General features: G+C 47.3%; 1 protein-coding gene across 1 annotated transcript in view; it reads left to right on the top strand.

Moving 5' to 3' along the window:
• The window catches only part of MROH7 (maestro heat like repeat family member 7), a 58,201-nt gene that overhangs the window by 22,534 nt on the left and 21,115 nt on the right, over positions 1-14,552 (top strand). The window contains exons 4-12 of the mRNA XM_070364736.1: positions 4,911-4,984; positions 6,126-6,209; positions 7,102-7,181; positions 7,483-7,612; positions 9,651-9,746; positions 10,403-10,507; positions 10,720-10,855; positions 13,810-13,922; positions 14,327-14,503. Of these exons, the coding sequence (XP_070220837.1) occupies positions 4,911-4,984; positions 6,126-6,209; positions 7,102-7,181; positions 7,483-7,612; positions 9,651-9,746; positions 10,403-10,507; positions 10,720-10,855; positions 13,810-13,922; positions 14,327-14,503 (995 nt within the window). The remainder of the gene's footprint in view (positions 1-4,910; positions 4,985-6,125; positions 6,210-7,101; positions 7,182-7,482; positions 7,613-9,650; positions 9,747-10,402; positions 10,508-10,719; positions 10,856-13,809; positions 13,923-14,326; positions 14,504-14,552) is intronic.

Below are 14,552 nucleotides of genomic sequence, written 5' to 3'. Positions count from 1 at the left end.
TCCAAATTTGCTGGCATATTGAGTGAAGCACTTTCACAGCGTCGTCTTTCAGGATTTGGAATAGCTCAACTGGAATTCCATCACCTCCACTAGCTTTGTTCATAGTGATGCTTTCTAAGGCCCATTTGACTTCACATTCCAGGATGTCTGGCTCTAGGTCAGTGATCACACCATCGTGATTATCTGGGTCGTGAAGATCTTTTTTGTACAGTTCTTCTGTGTATTCTTGCCATCTCTTCTTAATATCTTCTGCTTCTCTTAGGTCCATACCATTTCTGTCCTTTATCGTGCTCATCTTTGCATGAAATGTTCCTTTGGTATCTCTGATTTTCTTGAAGAAATCTCTAGTCTTTCCCATTCTGTTGTTTTCCTCTATTTCTTTGCATTGATCGCTGAAGAAGACTTTCTTGTCTCTTCTTGCTATTCTTTGGAACTCTGCCTTCAGATGTTTATATCTTTCCTTTTCTCCTTTGCTTTTCACTTCTCTTCTTTTCACAGCTATTTGTAAGGCCTCCCCAGACAGCCATTTTGGTTTTTTGCATTTCTTTTCTATGGGGATGGTCTTGATCCCTGTCTCCTGTACAATGTCACGAACCTCATTCCATAGTTCATCAGGCACTCTATCTATCAGATCTAGGCCCTTAAATCTATTTCTCACTTCCACTGTATAATCATAAGGGATTTGATTTAGGTCATACCTGAATGGTCTAGTGGTTTTTCCTACTTTCTTCAATTTAAGTCTGAATTTGGCAATAAGGAGTTCATGATCTGAGCCACAGTCAGCTCCTGGTCTTGTTTTTGCTGACTGTGTAGAGCTTCTCCATCTTTGGCTGCAAAGAATATAATCAATCTGATTTCGGTGTTGACCATCTGGTGATGTCCATGTATAGAGTCTTCTCCTGTGTTGTTGGAAGAGGGTGTTTGCTATGACCAGTGCATTTTCTTAGCAAAACTCTATTAGTGTTTGCCCTGCTTCATTCCGTATTCCAAGGCCAAATTTGCCTGTTACTCCAGGTGTTTCTTGACTTCCTACTTTTGCATTCCAGTCCCCTATAATGAAAAGGACATCTTTATGGGGTGTTAGTTCTAAAAGGTCTTGTAGGTCTTTATAGAACCGTTCAACTTCAGCTTCTTCAGCATTACTGGTTGGGGCATAGACTTGGATTACTGTGATATTGAATGGTTTGCCTTGGAAACGAACAGAGATCATTCTGTCGTTTTTGAGATTGCATCCAAGTACTGCATTTCAGACTCTTTTGGTGACCATGATGGCTACTCCATTTCTTCTGAGGGATTCCTGCCTGCAGTAGTAGATATAATGGTCATCTGAGTTAAATTCACCCATTTCAGTCCATTCGAGTTCGCTGATTCCTAGAATGTCGACATTCACTCTTGCCATCTCTTGTTTGACCACTTCCAATTTGCCTTGATTCATGGACCTGACATTCCAGGTTCCTATGCAATATTGCTCTTTAAAGCATCGGACCTTGCTTCTGTCACCAGTCATATCCACAGCTGGGTATTGTTTTTGCTTTGGCTCCATCCCTTCATTCTTTCTGAATTGCAGTGTTACCTTGAGGTAAATCAACTGACTGTGTATGTGTAGGTTTATTTTTGGACTCTTTCTATTCCTTCGTTTGTCTATCCTTAACCATTGCCTTTAATTACCGTGTTTTAGAGTAAGTCCTTTATATTTAGTAGTGAGACTCCTCCACTTTGTCAGGATTGTCTATTCTAGGTGCTTTACTTTTCCATTTTAATTCTAGAAACAGCTTGTCAATTTCCATAAAACTTAATATAAATCTGTTAGATTTTTCTCTGAAATTTCATTGAATCTACAAATCAATTTATGTAGCATTGTCTTCTATATAATATGTTTCTGGGGCTTCCCTATGGCTCAGTGGTATAGAATCCACTTGCCAATGCAGGAGAAAGGAGTTGGATTCCTGATCTGGGAAGATCCCACATGCTTCAGAGCAACTAAGCCTGTGTACCACAACTATTGAGCCTGTGCTCTAGAGCCGGGGAGCCGCAACTACTGAGCTCAGACGCCACAACTACTGAAGCCCATGCTCCTAGAGCCTGTGCTCAGCAAGAAGAGAAGCCGTCGCAATAAGAAGCCCATGCACCGCACCTAGAGAGGAGCTCCTGCTCGCCACAACTAGAGAAAAGCCCGTGCAGCCACAAAGACCCAGCACAGCCAAAAATGAATAAATAAACAAAAAGCGAAACGGCATCTAGATCAAAAAAGTGAATTAGATAATACTGTTTCCAACCCATAGTTCATTTATATTTAATATAATTATGCATAGTTAAAAATTTTTAAATTTTTAATTGGCCTATAGTTGACTAGTAATCGTATTCTTTATTCTGCTTGCTCTATATTTCTTTTTTTCTCCTTTTCTGGTTTTTGGGTTGCTTTTCCTCCCTCTTTTCTTCCTTATTTGTGTGGAACTTATATACTGTTTAAAGTCTGTTACTGATTCTCTAGAAGCTACAATGTGTATATTTAATTAATCACAACGTCCAAACTAGTCAATGCATTTATCTTCCTCCCAGATGATTTAAACATGTAAACCTCATTTAATGCCTCCTTTCCCATTTATATGCTCTCCTGGTAATGTATGTTAATTTTATCTTTTCTTTACTCTATGAACATTATTATTATTTTATGCAGTTAATGTTCTTATATTTACCCAAATATTAACCTCTTTTTTTTTTTTTCATTTGCTTATTGCATCTCAGACCTTCATCTGGGATTAATTTCCTTTTGGCTGAAGTACACCCTTTTGCTTTAGTGAGCTCTGCTGATGCAAACTCTTTCCATTTTTACTGAAAATGCCTCTATTTATCCATCATTCTTTTAAAAATTTGAAATAATAAAAAACTTGCAGAGAAGTTGAAAGTACAGTATAAAATGTTTTTCTGAATTGATAAGTTGCTAAATGATACCCTGTCAATCTTGAATTTGCATGTGTTTCTTATAAAAAAGGATAAAAATCAACCATCAAAATCAGGAAATTAACACTGATACACTGCTACCATCCAATCCTTAGGCTCCATTCAAATGTAACCAATTGTCCCGGAAATACCCTTTATTAAAAAAGGATCCAGGTCAGAATCATTCATTGTACTTTTCTGTCTCATCTGTTTTGTTTCCCTCAGCCATCAGATCTTCCTTGACTGTCACGCCCTTGATATTTTGGAAGATCATAGGCCAGCTGTTTTATAAGATTTGCCTAATTTGGGGCTTGTCTGATGTTTTCTCATGATCGGATTCATGTCATGCATCTTTGGTGGGAATAGCATAGACATGATGCTGGGTTTTTCTCACTGCCTTCTATCTGGTGGTGTATGATTTTGATTTGTTCCATTACTGGTTCACTTTGATCACTTGAGTTCAATGGTTGCTGCCAAGGTTTTCCACTATAAAGTCATTATTTACCCCTTTGTCATAAATATGCAAAAAATACTAGAGAGATCTTTTGAAACTATGTAAATATCCCATTTCTCATCAAACTTTTCAATTTAGTTATTTCTTTTTTTTATATTAGCATGGACTTATCATTTCTTAGTTTACTTGATAGACTATATAATCTGTCGTTACCATCATTTATTGTGATACTGAAGCTTTCCCCTGTTTGACCAAGGAATACTCTTTGAGCAAGCTTTTACGTCTTTTTGACATATCCTCACAGTTTTTGGGCTTATTTCCTTGTTTTCTGGTACAAGATGTCTCAGATTCACCTGCACTTTCTCTGCCCGAGTCCTAGAATCTCCTCATTCTCCTCTTTGTTCCCTTTAGTGGACAAAGGCGCTTAGAAGAAGCCAAGGTTTTAGTGCTAGCTGTATTCACTACCACTGAGATGTCTCTGCTTCCCACTGTTGACTCCATCCTCCAGTAGCCCCTGGAGGTTGGTGACCAAGATGTCCCTGAAGCTCCAGGGTCTCTCTCCTTGGGCTTCCCCTCACTGCCTTAAGTCAAGGACTCTATGGGCCCTGCTCAGCCAAGTGCCCACACCTGGACCAATCACTGTGGCTGGGGGCATGGGAATCTCTTACTGAGCAAGCATGGTTTCCAGATCCACCTTTATTCATTTTTGTGTTTATTGAAGTCTAGTTGATTTATAATATTATACTGACTTCAAGAATAAAGCCCATCCTTATTTGAAGAGGGGTGATGGGTGGGCCTTGTAGCTTCACCTACCTATATGAAATGAATAGCCCGCAGGGAACACAGAGGCTTTGCCACCAAAAGAAAGATGAGGAATTGTGGGGCTAACAAAATAGCAATTATCTATTAGGTTGGCTGAAAGATTCATTCAGGTTTTTTCGTAAGATGTTATGGGAAAAGCTGAATGAACTTTTGGCCAACCAATACTATAACAAGTAAGAGTTTAATTATAAAATGTGATAACAACCAAGAGAAGAGAACCGAATGATGCACGACAGGATCACAGTGGGCCCTCCGTTACTCTGAAGGTCAGGGGAGGCCGCTCTGAGGAGTGGCGGGCAAGCAGAGCTTGTCCTCTACCTGGGCAAGGGGGTGTGACAGAGCAGAGGCCCAGGTAGAGGAAAAGAGCTTGTGCAAAGGCCTGAGAGCAAAGCCTGCTGGGCCTGGAAGGAGGCCAGCGTGGTGGAAGCATGGTGAGTGAGGGGAGAGTAGGGGAAAGTGAGCTGCGGAGGTGGGCAGGGGAGACTGACCGGCAGGGCCTTGAAGGCGCTAATAAGGATGCGAGCCTTATGCTCTGGGACACGGGGTGCCCCTGAAGGGTTTTAGGGATAGGGGCCCAGTCTGGCTGCTGGGAAAGTAAGGCTTGGAGGAGCCCCATGGGGAAGGGGAGATGGGATTCTGCTGCACTGTATCTTTACCCTCCCTCTTCTTTCCTCAGTGGAACTGCGACATGCAGGAGCCTTCGATGAAGCAGCCTCATGCCTGGTGGAGGTGCCAGGGCAGAGAAATGATCGCGGCAAAATGGCTCTGGTATGCTTCCTGCCAAACCACCTCCCTGCCACCTATTTCCTGGGATGCCCTCTCCCTCCACCTCACACTCCACCCTCAGCATTTCTCTGCCAGACTCTTCTCTGCTCTATGGCTTTATTAGTTTATCTTATTTCTTGTCAGTCTCTCGCACTGGGATTCATTCTCCATAAATCAGGGAGTTTTGTCTGTCTTATTCTCAGCAGTATTCCTAGAATCTAGAGCAGTGCCTGGCACGTCCTAAGTGCTTGATAACAGTTTTTTTTTTTTTAAACAACTGAATGAATTGTGAAGGTCTCTAAAAGGGGAATGACCCTTTTCAGGACCCAGCCTGGGTCTTGGCCATGTAGCAGGCCTTGGGAGGCCAGAGAAAGCCAGCATCTTCATGATTTGGTGAGGGCCAGTGGAAGAAGACTGGACAGGCTGGTAGTGAGTGTAACACACGGAATGTGAGTGAGCCTAGTTGGCAGACAGCGTCTGGAGCAGGGCGCCTGCCCAGGCCAGGCCATACAACCTGTCTTCTGGCCAGGTGGAATGGGAAAGAACTTGTAGCATCTTTAAACCACCACACTGCCCATCAGATCCACTTGTTTTGCTTTCTTTACTATATATTTTGTCTCTTTCATGTTTTTTTTCTTCTTCTACCTTAAGATAAAGAGAACTAATAGATTAATGGGACATTGGTTAATGTATTCCCTCTCCGGTAGCAGAATGCCGTAATCCGACTACTGGGTGTCCTTACAAAGGGTAGATGCTAGAAGGCCCTCACGAGGTATCACTAACGATGGCATTTCAACTTGAGGTGTCGGAACCCTTTCTGTCCCACCAGCTCCTGCCTCTTCTTCCTTAGTGGACAGGTGCTTTACAATCTGAACCTGATATCTGGTCTTCCCCCAAACCTGACCTCCAGGGATTATCCTCAACCTGCTGCCACCACCATCTTCTCAAATCTTTACCACCCTCCCCACCCCGAGTTCCCTTGCGGTTTCTCACGTCTCTTGAGCTGATGCTGGGGGCTGGCAGCTGGGGAGGAACAGGCAGCTTGACCGCAGGTGGCAGGTGCAAAGACGGGGTGTAAGGGCAGTCCCAGGGCTGGGCTCCGCGTGGCTCTCACCCTGTGGTTTCGCCCTCTACTGCCCCTGAGGTCGGGAGTGCCCTCAGCCTCCAGAAGAGCCAGAGTGTGCTGGACAAGGAAGAAGAGAAGAAGACCCTGATGAAGAAGATGATGGTGCGGAAGCAGCTTGCGGGTCTGTGGCATCAGGGTGGTGGGGGGCAGAAGTCCCAAGTCCACCCACTGATGAGGCGGGGTTGGGGTGGGGTGGGCAGAGGACATCAAGGCACAGATACTTGGGCCTGGGTCTCAGCTCCACCCTGAACTGCCCCCCGCCTACCTTGAGGGAGCTTGGCCAAGTCACTTCCTTTCTCTAAGACTCACTCTTAATATCTCACAAGTGACTGTGATAAAAAACCTGTGTCAATGGAGGACACAACCCAAAGGTTAGTTCCCTGTAAAATCTTAGGCCCCCGGGAGCAGTCATTATTATTTTATGTGTTATTTTCCCCCATAGTTCTTCTGATGGGGGAACTTCTGAAGGAACTTTCTTTTTCTCAGCTAAATGCAGTCACTTCTCAGTTATCCACCAGAGTGTCTGGGCTGGGACAGTCACTGAAGTTTCCAGAATTATATCAATAGTTAGCTATAAAGAGAGAAAAAAAATCCGTGCCTCTGATACTTTCATTTAATTAACATTAATTGAGCACCTACTGGGCGTTGGTGTTAGATCAAAAGTAAGAAGTAACCGGAATTCAACTGGACCACTTTCAAGGGTCATGCACGGTGTTTGGGGGCCAGTCCATGGTTTAGACTTCCCTACTACAGGGCTGCTGAAACAGTTCTTGCTGAGCCCTGCATGTGTGTAGCAGGTCAGGCCCGTTCTGAAGGCCTTGAACTGGGGGCTCTGGACCGGGTTAGAGCAGTCAGCTGGCTCCCTCCACTGGAGCCCAGGCAGGGAGTGGAGCCGGCCCAGGCTGAAGAGTGGCCCCATTCCCTGAGTGGCTGCGGTGCTGGTGGTCTGTGGTGGCCTGCCCCCCTCGTTGATACCTCCATGTCCCCCATCCAGAAGCAGATCCAGGAGGAGCCGCTGGATTCTCTCACGAGTTCCGTCCGCCAGCAGGCCATGGAGACCCTGACCCAGCTGAGGTGACCTCGGCCCCTTTCCCAGCCCTCAGCCCCTTTCCCAACCCTCAGGCTCTGCCTATATCTTCAGAGGCCTCTCTGCTGTGCGTGGCCCTTTCCTAGTCCCAGGCCTTTTCCCTTCCCCTTGCCCAGGCCCTGCTGGGGCTATCTGACTTGTACGCCACCACCATCCTCCTCCCTACCTCATTTTGCCCTTCTGTGGATCTGAATCTCAGCCCTTGTCCCAGCCCTGCACCCTTCACTTCCAGCCTCCAGCCTCAGGTGCCCCCTCACTCCATGCCCTCACTTTCTGTCTCTTCCCCAGTCATTCCCAGCCTGTCCTGGGTTTGCAGGAACGGTCGGAGCTGGTGAACACGTGCGTGAAGAGTGTGTTCTCCCTGCCTACCATTCAGGCCATGCAGGAGAAAGACCAGGCCAAGGCAGATGCCTTACAGGTGAGGCAGGGCCCTCCCAAGCAGGGCCTTGGGGCTGACTGGTGTCCTCAGAGGGAGGCACGTCCCTGGACTCCCAGCAGGGAGAGGAAGGGCATTATGAGAGGTAGATTGGAATCTTTGACCTCCTACTTGAGGAGCTTGGGCAATTCACCTCCCTTCTCCTGGCCCGAGCAGGCACTTAATAAATATTTGGTGAATGAGTGAGTCTGTGGAATAAAGGATCCCTCATCTGAAGCATTGTCTACTTTGGGCTCTGCCCCATGAGAAGGATGTTGGCAGATGTTGGCGTGGCTTAAGAGGTGGCCAGGATTAGGAAGAAAAGGCCTGAGGATTGGGCAAGTTTGGGTTGAGGCCTGGAAGTGGAACCTTAAGGGGCTCTCATGAGAACCTTCAACCCCCTGCAGGATGGTCCCTGGAAGAGTGATCAGAGGAGACCCTTCATGTGGAATGGGGTCAGTGGGGGAGGTTAGGGAGAGAGATTTCAGCTCTGGGTGAGGCACATGCATACATCCTTTTATCCAGCAAATTTTAACTAATACCTAATCCAGAAGTACAGGGCTGAGATACTGTAGGGCTGAGGGGCAGATTCTCAAAGTATCATGCAAATAAATGCAGAATTACAACAGTACTTGGTGCAAGCAAGAAGTACATGGTACTATTTTGAGCCTGAAATGGAGGGAACCTGACCGTGTTGGGGTTCAGAGGTCGTAATGCTAGAGGTGAGAGGTTTAGAAGAGTTAACTAGCTGAAGGGAGTGGCAGAAGGAAGAGCGTGAGAGGCCAAGGGAACGGCCTCTGCAGCAGCCTGAGGATGGAAAGAACATGATGACTGCAAGGATGATAAGGAGGCAGAGTGGCTGGAGTCCAGAGGGTGAGGTGAGAGAGCAGTTGGAGCCAGACCAGCCATCACGCTGGTGGCTCAGGTGGTGCACTTGAGAGGAGACCCAAAGGGGAGGCAGGGATGGGTAGGAACAGAGCCTGCAGCCTTCTTGTAGTACCAGGCCAGGCCAGCAGAGGTCAGTGCTGCATGGTGATGGACTGCAGATGGGCAGGTAGGAGGAGGGAGTTGGTGAACAAGGCTTCCGTGGTGGTTGTGGTGTAAGCCTGGTGTGCTCAGACTCAGGAAGCCTGGAAAGAGATGACCTGGAAGGAAGATGTGGAGATGATGGGAGGAAGAGAGGCAGGGAGAGAGGGCCTCAAAGACACCCCTTAGCCTTGTGTAGGTGTCATGCCTGCACCCTCCTAAGACAATTTCAGGACTGTGGTGTGACTGGGGAAGGAACAAACAACTGGGGAGGAGAGAGCTGACTCCTGGAAGGGGCAACTTAGAAAATCTATTTGGATCTAGGAGTGGTAATTTTAAAAAGAATCAGAACACTTCCTTGGAGACAATAACACAAGTAGGGCTGGTTGTCCATTGATCTAGCCCTCATGGTTCTTGAGCATTTTCCCACCCATCTTCTCATGTTCCTCACGAATTGAAACTTTGGTTTTATGACCTTGGACAAGTGTCTCTTCCCAGTGAGTTCCCAATGCAGAGGGCTGGGGTTCCATCCCTGCTTGGGGAACTAGATCCCACATGCTGCAACTAAAGAAATAAAGATCCCGCGTGCCACAGCTAAGACCAGGCACAGCCAAATAAATAAATAGTTTTTAAAGAACATCTCCTCATTTGCACAATGAGAAAAACACTTTGAGGACAAAGTGATAGGGTTGTGCCAGTCATGAGGCAATCACCTGGCCTGTGGTAGATTCTCTGTAATTCTCAGTAGATTCTTCCTGGGCCTCTGCTTCTTGCCCTTGTAAGCTAAGAAGTTCACGGATAATAATTACCAGTTTCTCCATAAAGAACCTGTAACCCATGGAGGGGAAGCCAGTTGCCCAATATCACACGTCAAGGTTAGTCTCACATGGTGGGACCAGAAAGCAGCATTCTTGGGCTTGAGTACAAGCCCTCCCCTGACCCACATCAGGAATTGCCCAGGGTTGGGGTCTGCCCCAGAGGCTCCCTAGTGACTCGGTCCTCTTCCTGTTCACAGATACTTTACTGTCAGACCTTGGATGCCCTGCAGACACTTCTCAATGCCCTCTTTGTTGAGGACCCCACTCCTGCAGGGCTGAAGAGCATCTTGGAGGTGTGGGGGCAGGGAGGAGAAGAAGGGTGGAGGAGGATGGGGAATCGACTCAAGAGAACTGGGGCTGGGGGTCTGGACCCAGAAAGAGTGATTTGACTTCAGGATGTAATCTTGTGCCAGATTTCTGCTTCCCTGCCCCTCTCACTAGAGAAGGAAATGGCAACCCACTCCAGTGTTATTGCCTGGAGAATCCCAGGGATGGGGGAGCCTGGTGGGCTGCCGTCTATGGGGTTGCACATAGTCAGACACGACTGAAAAGACTTAGCAGCAGCAGCAAGCCCCTCTCACAGGTCGTGTCCCAAACTCCTTCTTCACCCTCTCCCTCTCCCCCATACTCCTGCGACTCCTGCGATAGCTGCCCCCATATCCTTGCTTTCTAAATTCTTGTCCTTATGTCTCTCTCCTATCTTCAAGACTCTCCACCTTTCTTCTCTCTCCCATTGACTTCTGTCCTCCCTCTGGTCTTCCAGTTCTGTCCTCAGCTTCTGGACCCCATGTGTCCCTATGCTCTAAGAAGAGGAGGAGGGCTGTGGTGGGTTGCCTTGATGCTCTTCCTCAGAAGCTTCCTGATAATTGGTGAAGGCTGGCCTGCCCATCCAGTGGGGCAGAGGCTAGCATCCGGCTCATAGCTCTGAGTCTTACCCTTCTCCCCACAGCCTCTGGGGCCCTGGATGAACTCTGGGAAGGCCCACGAGAGAGCACGGGCTGTGAAAAGCAATGTCTCTGTGTTGAACCACACACTTCTGACCCCGCCTTTCCTTGTGAGTGGCTCTGGGAGTGGGGAGGGGAGGACTGCTAGGGAGAATGTTCTCGGCTCTGAGGGAGCCCATGCATCTGCCCAGACATTCCTAGATGGTCCTCACTCCTCAGAGGATTCAGCTCTCCAGGCCAGGCCATCTAGCTCTGTTCACCATTTACTGTATAGCATTATTGAACCTATAAGTCTCAATCCCTAAGATTATGACACAAACAGATGTCCTCGGGATTCCCGGCACTGGGGCTTCTTCTGGGGAGGCTCATCATTCGCATCGGGGATCCTGATGAGGAGATTGGCCGTGAGGCTCTGGACGGCATTACCATCCTCTACACCATCTTGGAGCTTCAAAAACGTAAGCCCTTTGGAGTGCGTCTAACACAAGGCTTTTGAGCAGGTACTCAGCCTAGGAATTGAGTGGACCCTTGGCAACAAGGCACCGGTGGGAGATGGACAAGACCAACGCAAAGTTCAAAGGGGTCTGGAAATTAGCGTGAAGTTTAGTCCCCACAGAACTAGGAGACAGAGGTGACAAACACATTTTGATTTAAGCAATGCTTCTATACAAGCCTCTTCTTTTCCTTCCTGGTTTAGTTTGTGATTCTCATCTTCACACTCCCATGCCACCACGTGCAGCCAGGAATGATAGCCCCAGTGTCCTGGGTTTCGGTCTGTCTCCCCTGTTAGTCTATAGTTCATTTGAGTCTGTGTCTCCTTCACCATGGTGTGCCCAAGATCCCGCCCTGGGCCTGGCACACGGTGGGTGCTCAGTGAACATGTATCAGATGAGTAAACAAAGAACAGGTCCTGTCTTGGAATCTGGAGTGGCTAAAACCTGTAGGTGGGAGAACATCTCTGAAACAGCTGTGGGAAGAGAGTGATATGGTAAGGGCTGACACAGAAACCCAGCTGGCACTCACTGCCCCTAGAGGCGTGCACTATTGACTGTTACTTGCCTCCCCCTTTCCCCAGAGTCCCAGCTCTGCTCCAAACCAAGGGACCTTGGCCCATTGTTTAAAGTCCTCTGGCTCTGGAAGCAGAGTGACCTGGTGGGTACCAGACCTAGCTCTGGCCCTTCCTGGCTGTACAAATTCAGGCAAGTACTTTTCTTGTTGAGGCCTGGGTTTCCTCATTTGTAAAAAGGACACAGTAGGATGCAAACCACAGGCTTTTTGGAAGATTAAATGAGATCATATGCGTAAAATGACCAGCTCATTCCACACATTATGGGCCATCCCTCCCCATCTTATTAGTTTCAGTCTTTTGGGATCTATATGGTATCCCTTCTCTTCTTGTTCTCTAGCATCTGGGGCAAAGATTTAGTCCCTAGGAGACTTCCCCTTCTGCCCAAGAGCCACATATATCTTCTGAGTGATGGATAAAGGTGATATAAGTCATGTTAATGTTCAGTCTTGGGGACAGGAATAGTATACACTCAATTGGTATTGCCAGATTTAGCAAATAAAAATATAGGACACTCAGTTAAATACAAATTTCAGAAAAACAGTAAATACCTTTTGGTATATTTAAGACATACTTTTGCTAAAATTACTGGTTTATCGGAAATTCAGATTTAACTGGGTATTTTGTATTTTATGTGGTGACTCTAAGGACAAATTCCCACTGTTAGAGTCTCAAGGAGTGATTTATCCAGGCCTCTGGACTGTAGGAAGCAGCAAAGCTAGGATCTGAACCTTGGTCTGCTTGATGCTAGGCCCCCCAGTTAGTGCTAGTGTAAAGAACCCATCTGCCAACGCAGGAGATACAGGAGATATGGGTTCAGTCTCTAGGTCTGGAAGAACTCCTGGAGGGAGGGCATGACAATCCACTCCAATATTCCTGCCTGGAGAATCCTATGGCCAGAAGAGCCTGATGGGCTACGTCCATGAGATCACAAAGAATTGGACATGACTGAAGCGATTTAGCCTAATACCAAGCTCTGATATCAGGCCTCAAGCTCCTTCCTTTTGCAGACAACCTGCTTGCTTGGTCTGTATGCTATTCTGCCTCAATGACCCTTCCTCATGCCCATGTCTTGTATCTTGTACATACTGAGGAATCCAGGTAGGACCACCATAAGACTCAGGAAATGTGCCTAAAATGTGTTTCCTTCAGCAGAAAATAAGGATCTCCCATTTGCAGGTACTATTCTAGGCACTGGGGACACAGAAGGAAAAAAAAATGTTAATTCAGTAGTCCTCCTGTTGAGCTTATCTTCTTGTTGTCAGAACACAATGAACAAAATAAACAAGTTATATACATAGTAAGTCAGATGATGATGAGTATCGAAGAAAGAAGAAAAAAATAGAAAAGGGAGGTTGGGAATACCAGCGGTAAGGCAATTGCAGTTTAAAAAGAGGTGTGGCCACACACCCAGCAAAAGTGGTACAGAAAATTCACTGGCGAGATGTGAAGCCACTGAACTCTCACACACTGCTGGTGGGAGCATAACTGGGCCCTACCGTGGAGAACTCTTGGCGATATCCACTAAGGCAGAACTTCTACCCACCTTGGGACACGATTTCACTTTTAGCTTGTTGCTGCTGTTGTTGTTTAGTTGCTAGGTCGTGTCTGACCCTTTTGAGACCCGGTGGACTGTAGCCCGCCAGGCTCCTCTGTCCGTGGGATTTCCCAGGCAAGAATGCTGGAGTGTATTGCCCTTTCCTTCTCCAGGGGATCTTCCCGACCCAGGGATTGAACCCATGTCTTCTGTATTGGCAGGTGGAATCTTTACTACTGAGCCACCTGGGAAGCCTCTGCTTCTAGCTACATGCCTACAAAAGGCATGGACTAGATATAATAGAACATTCATATCAATACTATGTATGATAGCTGGAAACAACCCAAATATCTATCTGAAGTAGAACAGTAGACCAGTAAATGGTAGTATATTCATACTGTGTAAAGTTGTACAGCACTGGGAATGAATGAACCCACGCGGCTTGCAACAATGTGGGTGAATCTCACCCACATAAATGTTGAGTGAAAGCAAGACATAAAGGATAACATAGAGAAGGAGTCCATTTATATGATGTCCAACAGCAAGGAGCTCTAATCTGTGGATTTAGAAGTCAGAATAGTAGTGGGGGAGGGGGATTACGGCCTGAAACAGGGGCATGGGAGGGCCTTCTGGGGTTGTTGACTGTGTTTTGTTTCTTGACTTGGGTGAGAGCTACCTGGATGTGCTCATCAAGAAGATTTATCATGCTGGTTACCTATGATTTATGCACATTTGACATCCATGTTTAGCAAAAAGTTAAGAAACAAAATAGGTAGTTAGGTCTCACTGAAAAGGTTCTTGTTTTGCAGGAGCCAGAGATAAGGAAGAGACCAATAAGAAGGAGCTGTATGAGAGCAACAAGCGTTTCCTGGGGCCCTACAACCCTGTCAGCCCATGCCAGAATATTCTTCGTGTGATTGCGGTGACCACCTGCTACCCACTAGCCCTGGGCCTTCCTGGGGGATGGGGACGAGGGAGGAAGGGCAGCACCAGCCTTCTCCAGTGCCGCCTCCTCTCCTTCCAGCCCTCCAGGCTCAATCGCTTTTATATTCCTTTACATGCCTTCCTCAACCACATAGGTCCATCCTGTGGGCTCCCCACCCCTCTGGTCTGTGCCATAGTATGTGGCACCCAGTTCTGGGGGGGCAGGGGTCATGCCACCCCCTCTTTTTGTCACAGTTCATCAAAGGGTTTGACACTCAATGATTAACCAAGTACGTGGTCCCTTTGCTGACCTCTGCCCATGTCTGGTGGCATTTGTGCATTGATGCAGGTCTCACCCCGGGTCTGCCCACGTGTGTCAGGATCTCTCTGCCTTTGTTTCAGGAATTCGGAGATTTCCTGGGGCCCCAGCAGGTAAAGGACCTGCTGCTAGCAGCCTTGGAAGGGCTGAAAGGTGGCTCTGAGGCTCGGGAGAAGGACTTGGGGGAGATGATGCAGCTAGCCTCGGAGGTCACGCTCAGCTCGGTGCTGGAGTGGTACCGACACAGGGCGCTGGAGGTGGTAAGGCCCCCTGGGGGCAGGGGCTGGGCTGGGAGACCCCACAGGGCTC

This window comes from Bos mutus, chromosome 3 (genome assembly GCF_027580195.1).
Source record: "Bos mutus isolate GX-2022 chromosome 3, NWIPB_WYAK_1.1, whole genome shotgun sequence".
Taxonomy (NCBI): domain Eukaryota; kingdom Metazoa; phylum Chordata; class Mammalia; order Artiodactyla; family Bovidae; genus Bos; species Bos mutus.
This window is presented reverse-complemented; position numbering and strand designations above follow the sequence as displayed.